The sequence below is a fragment of the Lathamus discolor genome, chromosome 5, assembly GCF_037157495.1.
Source record: "Lathamus discolor isolate bLatDis1 chromosome 5, bLatDis1.hap1, whole genome shotgun sequence".
Classification (NCBI taxonomy): Eukaryota; Metazoa; Chordata; class Aves; order Psittaciformes; family Psittacidae; genus Lathamus; species Lathamus discolor.
In genome coordinates this window covers 121,509,823-121,523,522 of record NC_088888.1, presented here as the reverse complement: position 1 = coordinate 121,523,522, position 13,700 = coordinate 121,509,823, and the positions used below count along the sequence as shown (strand labels likewise).

General features: G+C 38.3%; 1 protein-coding gene across 6 annotated transcripts in view; it reads right to left on the bottom strand.

Annotated features, from left to right (window-relative positions):
• The window catches only part of USP34 (ubiquitin specific peptidase 34), a 139,303-nt gene that overhangs the window by 32,345 nt on the left and 93,258 nt on the right, over positions 1-13,700 (bottom strand). For all 6 annotated transcript variants that reach the window (XM_065682384.1, XM_065682385.1, XM_065682386.1 and 3 more), the window contains 11 exons: positions 10,892-11,055; positions 9,503-9,568; positions 7,092-7,238; positions 6,947-7,003; positions 6,768-6,845; positions 5,964-6,058; positions 4,455-4,627; positions 3,738-3,891; positions 1,896-1,974; positions 328-381; positions 137-232 (listed from right to left, as the gene is read on the bottom strand). In XM_065682384.1, the coding sequence (XP_065538456.1) occupies positions 137-232; positions 328-381; positions 1,896-1,974; positions 3,738-3,891; positions 4,455-4,627; positions 5,964-6,058; positions 6,768-6,845; positions 6,947-7,003; positions 7,092-7,238; positions 9,503-9,568; positions 10,892-11,055 (1,163 nt within the window). The remainder of the gene's footprint in view (positions 1-136; positions 233-327; positions 382-1,895; positions 1,975-3,737; positions 3,892-4,454; positions 4,628-5,963; positions 6,059-6,767; positions 6,846-6,946; positions 7,004-7,091; positions 7,239-9,502; positions 9,569-10,891; positions 11,056-13,700) is intronic.

Here is a 13,700-nt window from a genome sequence, read left to right as displayed (position 1 = left end):
GCAGGCAACTCAATGAAAGAATTGTCATCTTACTGATTTAAATTGCATTTGCTTTCCCGTGGTTATGGAGATTCCTGATTTGTTTAGTATTTCCCACGGCACTTTAAAATTGATATTAAAACAAATCAACTTGTACCTCCAGCAATTCTGATGAAACATCAAATTTGTAGTCTTTGCCATTTTCCTCCTCCGGTTCCATCCGCTTATAAAACAGCATGTAAGCACTGTGTGTCTTTAAGAGAAAAACATCTGTATCATTTTTGCTTTGAGAGATAAATCATGGAAGTAGAAATATGATCATGTAACAAGTGTTTGGAAGAGAAATACCTTTTCAAAGGAGAAGTCCATAAATTTATCAGTAACAGAATCGTAAGTTTTTGTCTGTCAAGAAGAAAGTAAAACCATTCATTACAAGTTTGTTAATGGTCTGGTTATGGACAGTTTGTGATAAATGTGCAAGTGAATGATATCAGGACACTTGCAGAGAGGCTGCTGACAATTTGTTTCTTGCTCATTTTCTTTCTTTCTTTTTTTCTCCTTTTTTGATTTTTCACAGTTGCTATGCAATATTGTGATCTGTATCTCATGCAATTTCCTGCCTCACCCATCTCATTGACACTTCTTCCTTTTAGGCACCTGAAGGTCTTTTATCCATTTGACAGATAAAATATGGTATTATTTTATTGTCTTTATCAGAGAAAAGGGGTTTTCTTACTCACAGGACTGTTCTAGTAAGATGCTGCATTATTCATTGTGTGTTTTATGCAATGATACAAAACTATAATACATGATCGATTCCAGCATAACCTGAGAACATTTGAGTGTCGTTCAAATATTATCTGTATTAATACCATACAAAAATATTCAGAGTGATGTCACAGGACAGTGGGCTGACCCAAAAGATAAAGCAGATAGTGTATTACAAAACCTTGCCCTGCTGAAAGCAAGCAAACATCAACTTAAGAAACTTTATCTCCTTACAAAAAAAGCAAAACTATCTAAGCCTGGAAATCCTTTAGATCTGTTAGCCTGACAATCACTTACTAATATGAGAGCTCAAACTTTCCCGCTGAACCACAGCATAAGCTGTTCACAGATCTGACAAGTTCTTAGTTCAGGTCTGTCACCAATGAAAAAGGATCTGGCCACAAGAGATCACAGACCAGAATCTGGAAATCACTGACACAAGGCATAGACAAAGATCAAAAAGCCCTGTTTCGAGGCATAAGCTTGAAGTAATTACTCCTTCAGTCAATGGTCTGAGCAAAGCAGCCATCCAAGCAAAGAATTCCTAAATTAGTTACATACTCACTTTTCAGTATGTATAATATGGTGATAAAATCAGATAGAGTGAAGAAATACCTCTACTTTGGAAAAAGACTAATTCCCCTAATTAATTTTGATTCATTAACAATACCTATGCTGTACTTCTGATACCTGTCTTTCAAAACCACATAAAAATCCCTGTATTCATATCCACAAATTAAATGATATGAGAGTTGTTACAGGAGAAATTAAACCCCTTCTCCTTTACTGTCCTAACTACCCTTGTTGCTCTACACTTTATTACACAGCAAGTGTAGAAAAACTAGAAAGCTGCATCAGCAGTTGCAAGCAGTTTCACTTGGTCAAATCTTTCAGCCCCCAAAGGAGAGGGAGACCTTTTGAAGAGATCAATGGTGGAAGAGCAACCATCTACTAAATGAACACAGCATAAAAGTTCACATGCTCAACAAAGGCGTCAAAGGTTTAATAAAACCCAGCTAACACTTTTGTTTCATATACATTCACAACAGATGGCAAACCAAACGTAAGCCCTATGGAATTCTTCAAGCAAGTACTGACAACGGTTACAGTGATGGCTGAACACGACAAAAATAGAAGTCAGAACTTACAGTCATTTCTCCACCAAAACATTCTGAAGCAAGCTGGGCAGAATCAAATGGTTTCACTTCAGCATCATTGAAAAGATACCTGTAAAACAGAAAGCTTTTGAAACAACTGCTGTTTGTCTCTAAGGGCAAATAAAGCATAACAAGCGCTTAAAACAATACTTCAGATGTAAGTATTCCTATTAACTTCTACTGTCTTGTTTGAATCACAGCAAGCTAAACTAATTGATCCCAAAAAGAACTTCCTTTCAGTAAGAGCAAGAAGTCAGCATTTAATAGCTCTTGGTTTTTCTTATCAAGGGACACATTACTTCCCTCATTTTTCCAGCCTGACCCTCATCCAGGCAGGGTTTTAATGCAGTCAAGATTTCCTTTTCTTTTTCAATATGAGTGACATGGAAATCAAAATTAAATAGAGAATCTTTCCATAGAAAGTGGAAGGAGGCAGAGAAGATGGTACTGGGATAGATTTCCTCTGCAGAACGGACTGGGTCACAAGTTGAACTGTTACAAAATCCTCCAGCTAGCTATTCTGGGGAATGGGAATAGAAGAAATCTTGTCTCCTATGCCAGGGCCTCAGCTAAGAATCCAAGATATGGCATTCAGAAATGACAGGCAGAGAGTGTTCCCTGCTTTACGTCACCTAGCAAGACCCTCCTCCTTTCCATGCACATCTCTCATCCCTTTCCAAGGTTACTTCTCCCAACTTTTTCTTTCTCTTCACAACCATGATATGCCCAATGTATGTAGAATTTTCCCAATCGGAAGTGGGATGTCACAGTTACAAAAAGCTGCATGGGGACCTCATAGCAGCCTTCCAGTATCTGAAGGGGGCCTATAGGGATGCTGGGGAGGGACTCTTCGTCAGGGACTGCAGTGACAGGACAAGGGGTAATGGGTTAAAACTTAAACAGGGGAAGTTTAGATTGGATGTAAGGAGGAAATTCTTTCCTGTTAGGGTGGTGAGGCACTGGAATGGGTTGCCCAGGGAGGTTGTGAGTGCTCCATCCCTGGTGGTGTTCAAGGCCAGGTTGGATGAAGCCTTGTGTGGGATGGTTTAGTGTGAGGTGTCCCTGCCCATGGCAGGGGGGTTGGAACTAGATGATCTTGAGGTCCTTTCCAACCCTAACTATTCTATGATTCCAAGTTATTTATTCATCTATCACTGATGCGTAAGAAGATCCTGAATCTTTTCTTAATCTTTGAAAAGAAGAGACAGAAAAACAAATGCTGTCTAACATTTCAGTACTGCATCTAGAAGGAGCTGGCAATAGGAGAAGATCACCAGCTAGATCAACTTGAAAAGCAAATGTGAAAACAATTCCATATATAAAAAGCACAGTAAGAACAGATTTAGATAACCCAGCTACTGCAGCAGCATTTCTAAACTCACTGCATCCTGTGTGGCAAAGTGAAGAAAAATTCTAGCCGTTGTGTCACTGAAAAGGACTGAATTCCACAACCGTAAATGTAGCTCTATGCTTGTCAAAGGTAACAACCAGATTTTCTGAAGGACAATACTAAATCTGACTGTTCATTTTTGACTGGAACAGATTCATAGTCATTAACAGTCCTGTCAAGAAACAAGCATTGGCTGTAATGTGAGGCTGGTGTGGCGTTTTCTTGCTACTCCTGCATCCAAGGCATTCCACAACTGTTACAGCTACAGCACACAAATCCGTATGCTGATAAATTAACATACTTACACCTATCAAATCCCAACCTCTTGTGCTTTTGAGAGGAACCTACAGCACATATCTCCTAAACAACTGTGTTTGACAAAGCCAAATAATAGTAGTTATTTTAAAATAAGAAATTACAAGATGCTGTTTGGCGTAACTCACCATTTGTTGTTTTTGTAAGCATGAGGATTGACTATATCTCTGATAAAACTGTAGTAATGCCCACCATCTGCTGTTCCTGTGTGAACCGTTACACCTATCAGATCGTATTCATAACTTTCAGTTTCTTTCAGATATCCACCATCTTCCTTAAACCCTGCAATAATGGAATGCAATATTTAATGTTACTTCCTAAACACCTGAACTTCAACATGAGTATGCCTTACATACACATTTCCTGCAGCTGCACTTTTTTTCAGCACAGTACAATGATGACAGACAGAAACTCCATACCCAGAACAAGGAGCACAGACCCCAACCCTTGTGAAACAATCACTGCAGAACATCACTACTGAAGAGATGAGGACTAATGAAGAAGTTACTCCTAATTAGCACATTCTATTTATGACGGCAGTTAGTCAGCCATTAGCTGAAGTCAAGCATTACTCTGAAAATCAAAATAAGCCAGCAACAAACTGTAGGTAATGTGTAATTTCTCTCATATTTTAAAAACAAATGTAAGAATAATTCAAACTGAATAGTAAATGAAAGCAAAAATAAGTGGACAGTTTTCTCATATTAAATAGAATGTGCAATAGGTTGATTAAAACAATCTTTGATTTTACTTGTTTAAAATGAACTGTTTGCTTATGTTACGCATACATGAAATGGTACAGCTGAAAGAGGCAAAGCTTGCTGAATTTATTTTATGAAGCATACCTTCTTTCCTGTCACTTTTTCCCATGAGGAAATCTTCAGTGTAAGGTGTCATATCCAAACGTAACGGGAATGAAAAATGTGTATTGACTTTCTCCTTCATCATGGTTACCATATTAAATGTGTATCTCATTGTGTTGAAGCTTAAGATTCGAGGTAGTTTCTTAAAACATGCCCTGAAGGATTAGAAATAATCATGATTTACAAAAGCTCACCAGGTTGAACTGTATTTTCACAAAGATTTTAAACACATTTATTTCAAACATAAAATTGGAATTGCTAAGACAGATGAACATAAAATCCAGCTACCAGAATGCCCTGGAGCAGGGCAGCAAGAAGGTTAAACTCGGCCTCCTGAACAATTCTATCTAGCTTATCATCATGTCTTGGAAGAAACATCGAACTTACTCATTGCTTGAATGACAGTTTTGTAAACTGATACCATAAAACGAGTCATGAACGTATTTAACAGTGCAAATCCCCTCATTATATGGAGTTACTCTCCTGTAACTGATGAGTTTCAATGCAGAGCATATTGTGTATTAAATCTCATAAACGTCACAATACTGATTTTAAAGCAGGTTTCTCTTTCACCCATGCTGTTTTAACAGCTACAAAACCGATTAGGTTTGTCATTTCTAAAACAGAAATTTGTTAGCTGCAACATAAAGCCAATATACCTTTTATGTTCAGCTTTCCTTTTATTAGCAGACTTTTTAAAATATCAAAACATTTTCACTACATGGAGACCTCAGAGCAGCTTCCAGTATCTGAAGGGGGCCTACAAGGATGCTGGAGACGGGACTCTTCATCAGGGATTGTAATGTTAGGACAAGGGGGGACAGGTTTAAACAGAGGAGATTTAGGTCAAGATATTTAATTAAAGTTCTTCCCTGTGAGGGTGCTGAGGTGCTGGCACAGGGTGCCCAGAGAAGCTGTGGCTGCCCCATCCCTGGCAGTGTTCAAGGTCAGGCTGGACAGGGCTGGGAGCAAGCTGCTCTAGTGTGAGGTGTCCCTGCCCATGGCAGGGGGTTGGAGCTGGATGAGCTTCAGGTCCTTTCCGACCAAACCATTCTGTGCTTCTATGATTTTTAAAACTATGAATTTCAATTAAGAACTTTGGGGTTATGCATGAAACCCCAAGCCATTACACAGCATAATGAGTAACACAGGTCCTGAATAATCTCTGAAAGAATTAATACCAGGAGAAGCAACAGATTTCAAAAAGCACTAATTTTGACAAATTTACTTTTATTTACATTGAAAAAGGTCACAACCATTTTATTCTCTAGGTGATCTTTTGCTAACTTACCTCATACTCTTTGTTTTGGCAATCTGATTTCTTACTTATGTGCTCACTTGCACAGGGACCACATCCTCACAGGCATACACAGTGGCAAACCGAATGACACCACAGTCCTGTTCATCTACAGGATTACTCTCATTCCAATAGTAATTTCAGTAATTTACTAAAAAGACACATTAGGAAAGTCTACTTCTTCTTAATCATACCTTTTTTCAGCTCGCACTTTCTTCCCACAATGCGAACACGTATACATGTTGTCACCTTCCAAGGTATCTTTAATAGTTACTTCATCAAGAGATTCCTGATAGAAGAAACAAAGAAGGAGCTTACCTTTTTCCTAGGTATTTATATCTTGTGCTTGCATTGCCTGCTTTACAAACCCCTCTCTTTCAATCTTACAGTAAATTTAGCACTGCCATTAACTTACGAAAGTAAAGGTGGTCAAAGGCATCAAAAAGGTTGGAAGAAGTACACCCACCTGAACTAAGAGCAGACTTTGACAGAAAAACCACTTCCTAACTCAAACACAAAATTTAGGAGCCAGTTCAGAAAAATGGCATTCAATATTCCAAGCTGTCCCAAAGAATTTAAGTACTTAAAATTCAAATACCAAGTGTGGGGATTAACTTGTTTAAAACCTAAAATTATGCTGGTCTAAGTTTTAAATTAACTTAATAAGCTATAGCACATGTATCTATAAAACCTTTTGACATTTACAATTCTCTTATATATAAATGGCCACGGTAATTTTAAAGCACAGAAGCAAATAGCTATTACCGACTGTAACACAATCTTTACTCAATTCCAAATGGCACCAGCTGATAGCATGTTGCATTGAAAAGATGAAACAATTCAATCAAATCACCCAGTAATACAAACCTAGTAATACACCAAAATTAGATACAGAAAGCACCAGCACATTCACCAGTGTACGGTACAGTCTTTCATACTCGACTACACCCAGTTATAATTGTGATCTATGGTACACATCTCAGACTGGCAGTACTTACATAAATATTCTTCATATCTGCCACCTGGCATCTTACTGTATAGAACTCCTCAGCAGTCTGACTTACATGCTCACAGTCCTGAATCACAGCAATGAAAGAGGAAAGCAATGAAGTAACTGTTCTGAGAAGTTAAAAACCCGCTAATCTTTAACAGATAAGCATGAGGGATGAATACTTACCAAAGAAACAACATTGTTTGTGATAACACCTCCAAACAAACTTTTCACTGTATTTTTCTGTGAATGAATTAACAAATTCTGTCAAGGAAATTTGAGCAAATCTGTAAGTTTTCAAGCTCCCTTTTGCTCCCTCTTAATAACTCACCAGTTCTGGAGACATTTCTTCTATTTTTGTTATTAGGTCGGTGAAGAATTCCGTCATATCTTTCTGCTCTCCAGTGTTCAGTGGCTGCTTATCCATGGTGTAGGTTTTACAAAAAGGCCTTGGATTGTATGCCTTACACTCACTTTCCTTGAAGTAAAAAATACCAACCAAAGCAAATCAACACCAATCCTTATATTTTATATTACATAGATACACCAAACACACGTATCATATGTCAATCTAAAAAGGGACACAGTTTTACATACATCTCCATATGGGTGTTACACAGTTATGTGTTTAAATGCTTCTGATGAAATGTAAACCCATTTTTAACAGATTATGAAATGCATCAGTAAAATATTAAATAATATTTAATACTTAATAAAATGACTCAATGAAAGACAATAACTTGGCTGCATATCACACATCCGTTTTCTGCAGAGCTGCTCAGATACAAAACAATATGAAGGATGTCAGCCTGTGTTTATGTATTTCTGGACATTACCGATTTAAATCTTGACAAGTGCTTCATTCTCATTCAGACTTCTCTATGGTATAAACTTATTACCTAGCTCTCATGCACGTGTTTAGTCAGAAAAAAGAATGTGCCATATAAAGAATACATCCCCCGTTCCGCTGCCTTGCACACTGAGAATGCAGAGCTTACAGCAGAAAGAACTTTGTTCTTGTAAATAACAACACACATAATGTTTTCTTTTCAGGACGTGTGTCAAGAGAGTGCTTCCTGGTAGTATTACCTTGTTTGGAAAAAGTCTTTCTCCAACATTTTAACCATGGTAAATCATCCCAAGATTTTATGTTCCTGTATTATTTTATGCTTACATAAATACATGGATTTATTTTTATTATGATTTATGGCAGGCACTACACGCCTAAATTCCTTTCCTCTATTTTGTCTTCAAAGTGGTCATGAATTTCTTCCACAAAAGCCAGTGCCAAGAACAAAACCACTCAGCTCTCCTCAGGTTTTTCATTATTTCAGGAATGTCTCACTATTTTAACAATAGTGAACACCTCTGACCTGTCTCAATTCTGTTTGGTTCTGGAATCTCAAAATTTTTAGTGGCTTTTTAATGCTTTATTTCATTAGATCAGCCTTTAAAATATTGAAGCAAGAAAAATGCAATGAATAAAATAATATAGTTTATCTTATCACCAGGGAAACTGGGGCAAAAAAGCTGTTTCATAATTACAAAGAATCAAGCTCAGAATCCTTTACATCAAGGTCCATGTGAAACAAGGTGAATGGCAACGGTGCTGGACAGCCCCTCATGGCAGGGTGTTTGTTAAAAAGAACAAATAATTTATGGGGATCTCGGCATGGTGCTCACATATGGAATCAAAACATCCTAACGGGACAGCCAGTCTGTGTTTGGTGGTGATGGAACTCTGCTGCTGGGTCCTGCCGGTGGTTATTTTCAGTTAGCCCTGGGGAGGCTCCTTGAAGCACCATTTTGCTAAACTCTTATAATCCAGCTGGGAGCCCTCTGTGATCTCCCCAGCGTCTGTGTAATTCATGACTATTTACTCACCTTATTACATACAAGTATCTCTGAAGTATCTTAAATCCATACAGAAGACTGATGCAGTCATTTCTGCTGGAACAGTTTCTATTGACTATTCACAAAGTCAGTTTGGAAACTGGACTAGACACAGCAGTGTAATAGTAGAACTGTCCCAGATTCTTACCTGGAGGGCTTCTGTAACAATCAAATACTTCATTAGGAAGGCACAATCAATTACCCAGTTTCAACCTGGTTTGCTGAATCCACCCTGTTACTGCATTCAAGCAGATGCCTGGCCAGGGAGCTCCTGGGCTACTCTTGAGATTTAGCAATGTAAGTGCAAAGGGTGTCCACACAGGGCACAGCCCAGCCACAGCATGTAACTAAAAGCCGGTCTGATTTTCAGACTTGTAACTAATGTCCCATAACTGTGGTAACATCCTGTTCTCACTTGAGCATTAAGGTGTCGGGGATGAAAGGTTTAAATGAAGGACTGTGGCACCTGATCCTCATGTTCACATTAATTTCACAAACATCTTTTAAGAACACATTAGACAGTCAGGAATGCCTGAGAGCTGGTGCTTGATAGCTGGTTGCTAGCTTGATACTTGGTGCCCAATATCAAAACCTATCTCAGATTAGGATTACATTGTCTCTTCATGGAAACCATTACATTTGCTTAAATGATTTGCTAAGTAATAGTTTTCAAGTAAGTAAAAAGTATTTCAGTTAAGACGCTCATTTACAGAATTTAGACATAAAGGACTTAAGATGCTGACATACAGAATAGTAACATTTTTCTTGCCCATGTCCCCCTCTCTACACCCCTATGCCCTCCCCCCCCAAAATAAGGTACTTTATAAAATATCCTCTATTTGCACCTACCATTAAGTATGTAAACATTTTCTGAAGCTCTAGTAGAGTGGTCTTGTGTTTCATATCTTCTGAATACTAAAAGAAATCCATAAAAGAAGATTTTATCTTTTGGCTTGTAACTTTCCCCAAACAGCCCTTAAACAGATGAAATAACCATCTTTTGAAGGAAAACCCCAACCGCTTTATTATGGACAATTATGGAAAATGCCTGTGTACAAGAACACACAGTGCACTATTTTACACTTGTATATAAAGCACCACCTACTCAATTTTTTGGCATGTCAACATTAAACCTAAGTCAAACAATGACTCTATTTGCTAAAAATCTACTGCAGCTGGGAGCTTTTGTGAAGGTATTACAAAGACTGCAGTAATTTTGGGGTAATTTTTATCTATTCGCTTATGTGGGAGTTTTGATCCACCCACTATATAATGCATTTCACACACAACAGCAGCTGTATTGATTTTTTTTTTTTCATTTCTTTATAGATGGCTAACTCTAAATGAAGCTAAGGGAATACTACCACTAACACAAGGATAACAAAAAATGATGAGGTCACTGCAATGAGGGTGTTTCACACATTATACATGCCCTGTTGGTGACAGGGACCAAAACGAAGCTTTCTCTTTTACAATAAACAGCTAGAAGTAATATTGTATTTCATGAATGCATGGTAATTTACAGGACTTGCTGTACTTCTGGTAGCATGAGATACATGCCTTCCAATATCTGAAGAGGGCCTACAAGGATGCTGGAGACTGGAGACAGTCTTCATCAGGGACTACAACGATAGGACAAGGGGTTCAAACTGAAACAGGGGAAGTTCAGGTTGGATAAAAGGAAGAAGTTCTTTACCCTGAGGGTGGTGAGGCACTGGCACAAGGGTGCCCAGAGAAGTTGTGCCTGCTCCATCCCTGGCAGTGTTCAAGGCCAGGCTGGACACGGCTTGGAGCAACCTGCTCTAGTGTGAGGTGTCCCTGCCCATGGCAGGGGTTGGAATTGGATGATCTTAAGGTCCTTTCCAACCCTAACTATTCTATGATTCTATGCTGTGGGCCTTCATAAGCACTGAATGAGAATGACATCTACCCTAACAAAATGACAAACTAGGAGTTAAGAAACAACAGATAATTCACACAAACCCAAACTTGAATTTATCTGATAGCAACAGAAATATGAGTTTGAGAACATGTTTTATCACAATGCTACCTTAATAGCCTACTGCATTGCAAATACATTAAAAAGACAACTCTTCACTTTAGACATCAACAGAATAATCCAACTGAACAAAAAGCAAACTAAATCCCGAAGAAATCTTCTTTATCAAGATGTCTTAAGATTTATACTTTATCAGCGTTTGCATCAATTCTAAATTTAAACTTCTATCAGAAGCATACCTTTGCAGTAAATATTGCTTGTCTGGCCTCTGGTATCATGTACAATTGCTGAATGGTGGATGCCAAGTAACACGTTGCTCCAAGATTAGTTAGACCCACAAATCTGCATTCAGCGCGAACATCGTCGTGTGGCCAATAATCCCACTTGTAAGGTGCATGGGAAGCTGTAAAAAACATAAATCACACATGCAGAAAGAAATCAATTAAAAGTCCAATTAAAAAAGCATAAATACAATTAAAACTTTATGTTTACATTAATAAGATGCATGCTGTTTCTGCAGTCTACATTTACAGACATGAGCTAGACTGTACCTGATGCACTACAGGTACATCAGGAAAATCACTTGATACAGCAGTGAGCTTTTCAAGCTGCCACACTATGGGCTGCAAGTGATGTGCTGCGCTCTCCAAAGCATTGCTCATGGCAAGTATCATCTCTTACACTTGCTTTGGTGGTAGTTTTACACATAGTAATGGACTTCCAATCTCGTCCTTTAAACTGAAGCTTGGTAAAACCACAACATAATATTTCCATTATCAAGAGCATCCATAAACTCTAAACATAATAAACACATGAAATTTGTTCTTATAATTTGTTTTTCAAGGCCAGGTTAAATAGAGCCTTGGGCAACATGGACTAGTGTGAGGTATCCCTGCCCATGGCAAGGTGGTTGGAACTGGATCATCTTAAAGTCCTTTCCAACCCAAATCATTCTGTAATTCTATACAATCCAATCACAGCTCCCTTAACACTTGCACTGCCTAAACCACTGAGAATATACTTCTATCTCATCACATACTGCACTTAGGAGCTCCCAAACATACACCAGTCATTCCTCCAGCACAAAAATTACTCACAGTTTCTACTACCCATTCTCACACACCCCTATGTCACACTGTAATAGAGCAAAGCAAGCCTCTGCACCCACGGAGACGAGCTTGGGAGCCTTCCCTTCATGTAACAGACTACAAATTTAGTATCAGAGACAACCACACACCAAGTGAGACCTCCCTTCTCAGAAGAGAAGCTGGTTTCAGAATGACATCTACTATAAAGGATGCCAGACTAGCAAAAGATCTTCTTGACCAGCATAGAAGATGGATAGCAGCTTATGAGAGGTAAGACACAAAAGTGCAGTGAAATAAAGTGGTTGGCTATATACAAGCTTGAACAAATTTGGGAACAGTTTTTTCCAAGAAGAGAAGGAATGTTTTTTACTGCACTTCAAAGCCGTACGTATCAAAGAAATGTGCAATCTATGAGAAAAATAGGGGTGAGCAAGAAGTGAATTGCCTAGAGAATCGGGTTGGAAATACATTTTCTTTCCCTATAAGCTTTCTATTCCTCTGTATTTCAGACCAGATGTAGCAATCTGTTTCTTACAGTGTGGTACTAGACAGTCTTCTTAATAAGCCTTGTTCTGATATGGCTGCCAAGAAGTTGGAAGAATGGGAAAGTTCTCCTCATCTGCCAGTCAAGACGATGGTAACCAGACTAGACAAACCATTTGTAAGTGATTAGTAGTGCTTCTAGACACTGACAAGCTTCTCCTTCTAGCATCCCACGCTGGAGAATGGAATGGGGCAATTATTCCTTTGAGCTGCAGAGGCAACCTGATGACACAAGCACTGAATTAGAGAGGAACTAATCCTGTATCCAAAGAAATTCTGCAGCCTGTTTTCCTTGGTATGCAAGAAGTCTGGCACAAAAACTTACATCTAGCTTTGCTATTCCTATCCAAAGATACCATTCTCCAAAATGGTATCTATATAGATCTTTATAGATATAGATATATATATATCTATAAAATACTCTATAAGTAATTCAGCACTTCTACTGAAGTCTATGTTCAGATATACAGAGAAAAAGGAAAAAAAAAGTAGTCTGGATTCATTTTACAATCCACGAAAGCCACATGGATTAAAGACTTGGATTTTAAATCCTTAATTATTTTGTCACAGATTAAAGGCTCATTAAGGATTATTCTCAATTCATACTACCAGCTATAAATTCAGGAAACTATTTGGCATCCTCTGAACAGATCCTCACATCTTCAGAGACCAGAGCCACAAGATGCTCTGTTGCACAACAAATAATTGTTGTAATCTTCATTCTGGCACTGGCATCAAAACAACTATTAGCCCTGCAGCTTCAAGTAGGGAAGGGAAAAGTTTTACTTCTTCTATTTCAACAAATCTCAGCAGGGTGACCTCATGTCACCTGGTTACACTGGGCTGATCAGCCAGTTGAAACAAAGCTCTTCTCCATGTTTAACCTCCTAACAAAGTAATAAGCATGGTGGAACACCACAGAATTCCCTCCTTTAACTGAAATCCTTAAATTGCAACATCTCAATTCACCCTTTCTGATGTAAGGACTCAGCATCTATCATGCTGCTTATAGTTCATCAAGTTGTAATTACAAAAAACCCCAGATTACTACTTTATACTTCATGAGAACAGTCGGGAGCATCTTTTTCCTACTTCAGTCTGACAAACGGCTTTCAGAAATTTGACAAGGAATGGATCAGGAAGATCTTGTTTTCTCCACCCTGGGATTTTTAAGTGACTTGTATTCATTTTCATAATAAAAGATTTCCCTTCTTCCATATGGATCTTAAGCAGAAAGGTAAACTTGAGCCTATCTTCTTTATTCCTCACTGTCACAACAGAAATCAGCCTTTTCTCAGGTAGCGAAACCTGTACCCAAACTTATAATATTCACATTCTAATTTAAGCAAAATAAATCTTAATTTCTTCCTCTTGGAATGACTTGCTCCACCTTCTCATCATGCTTCTGCTCCAAACA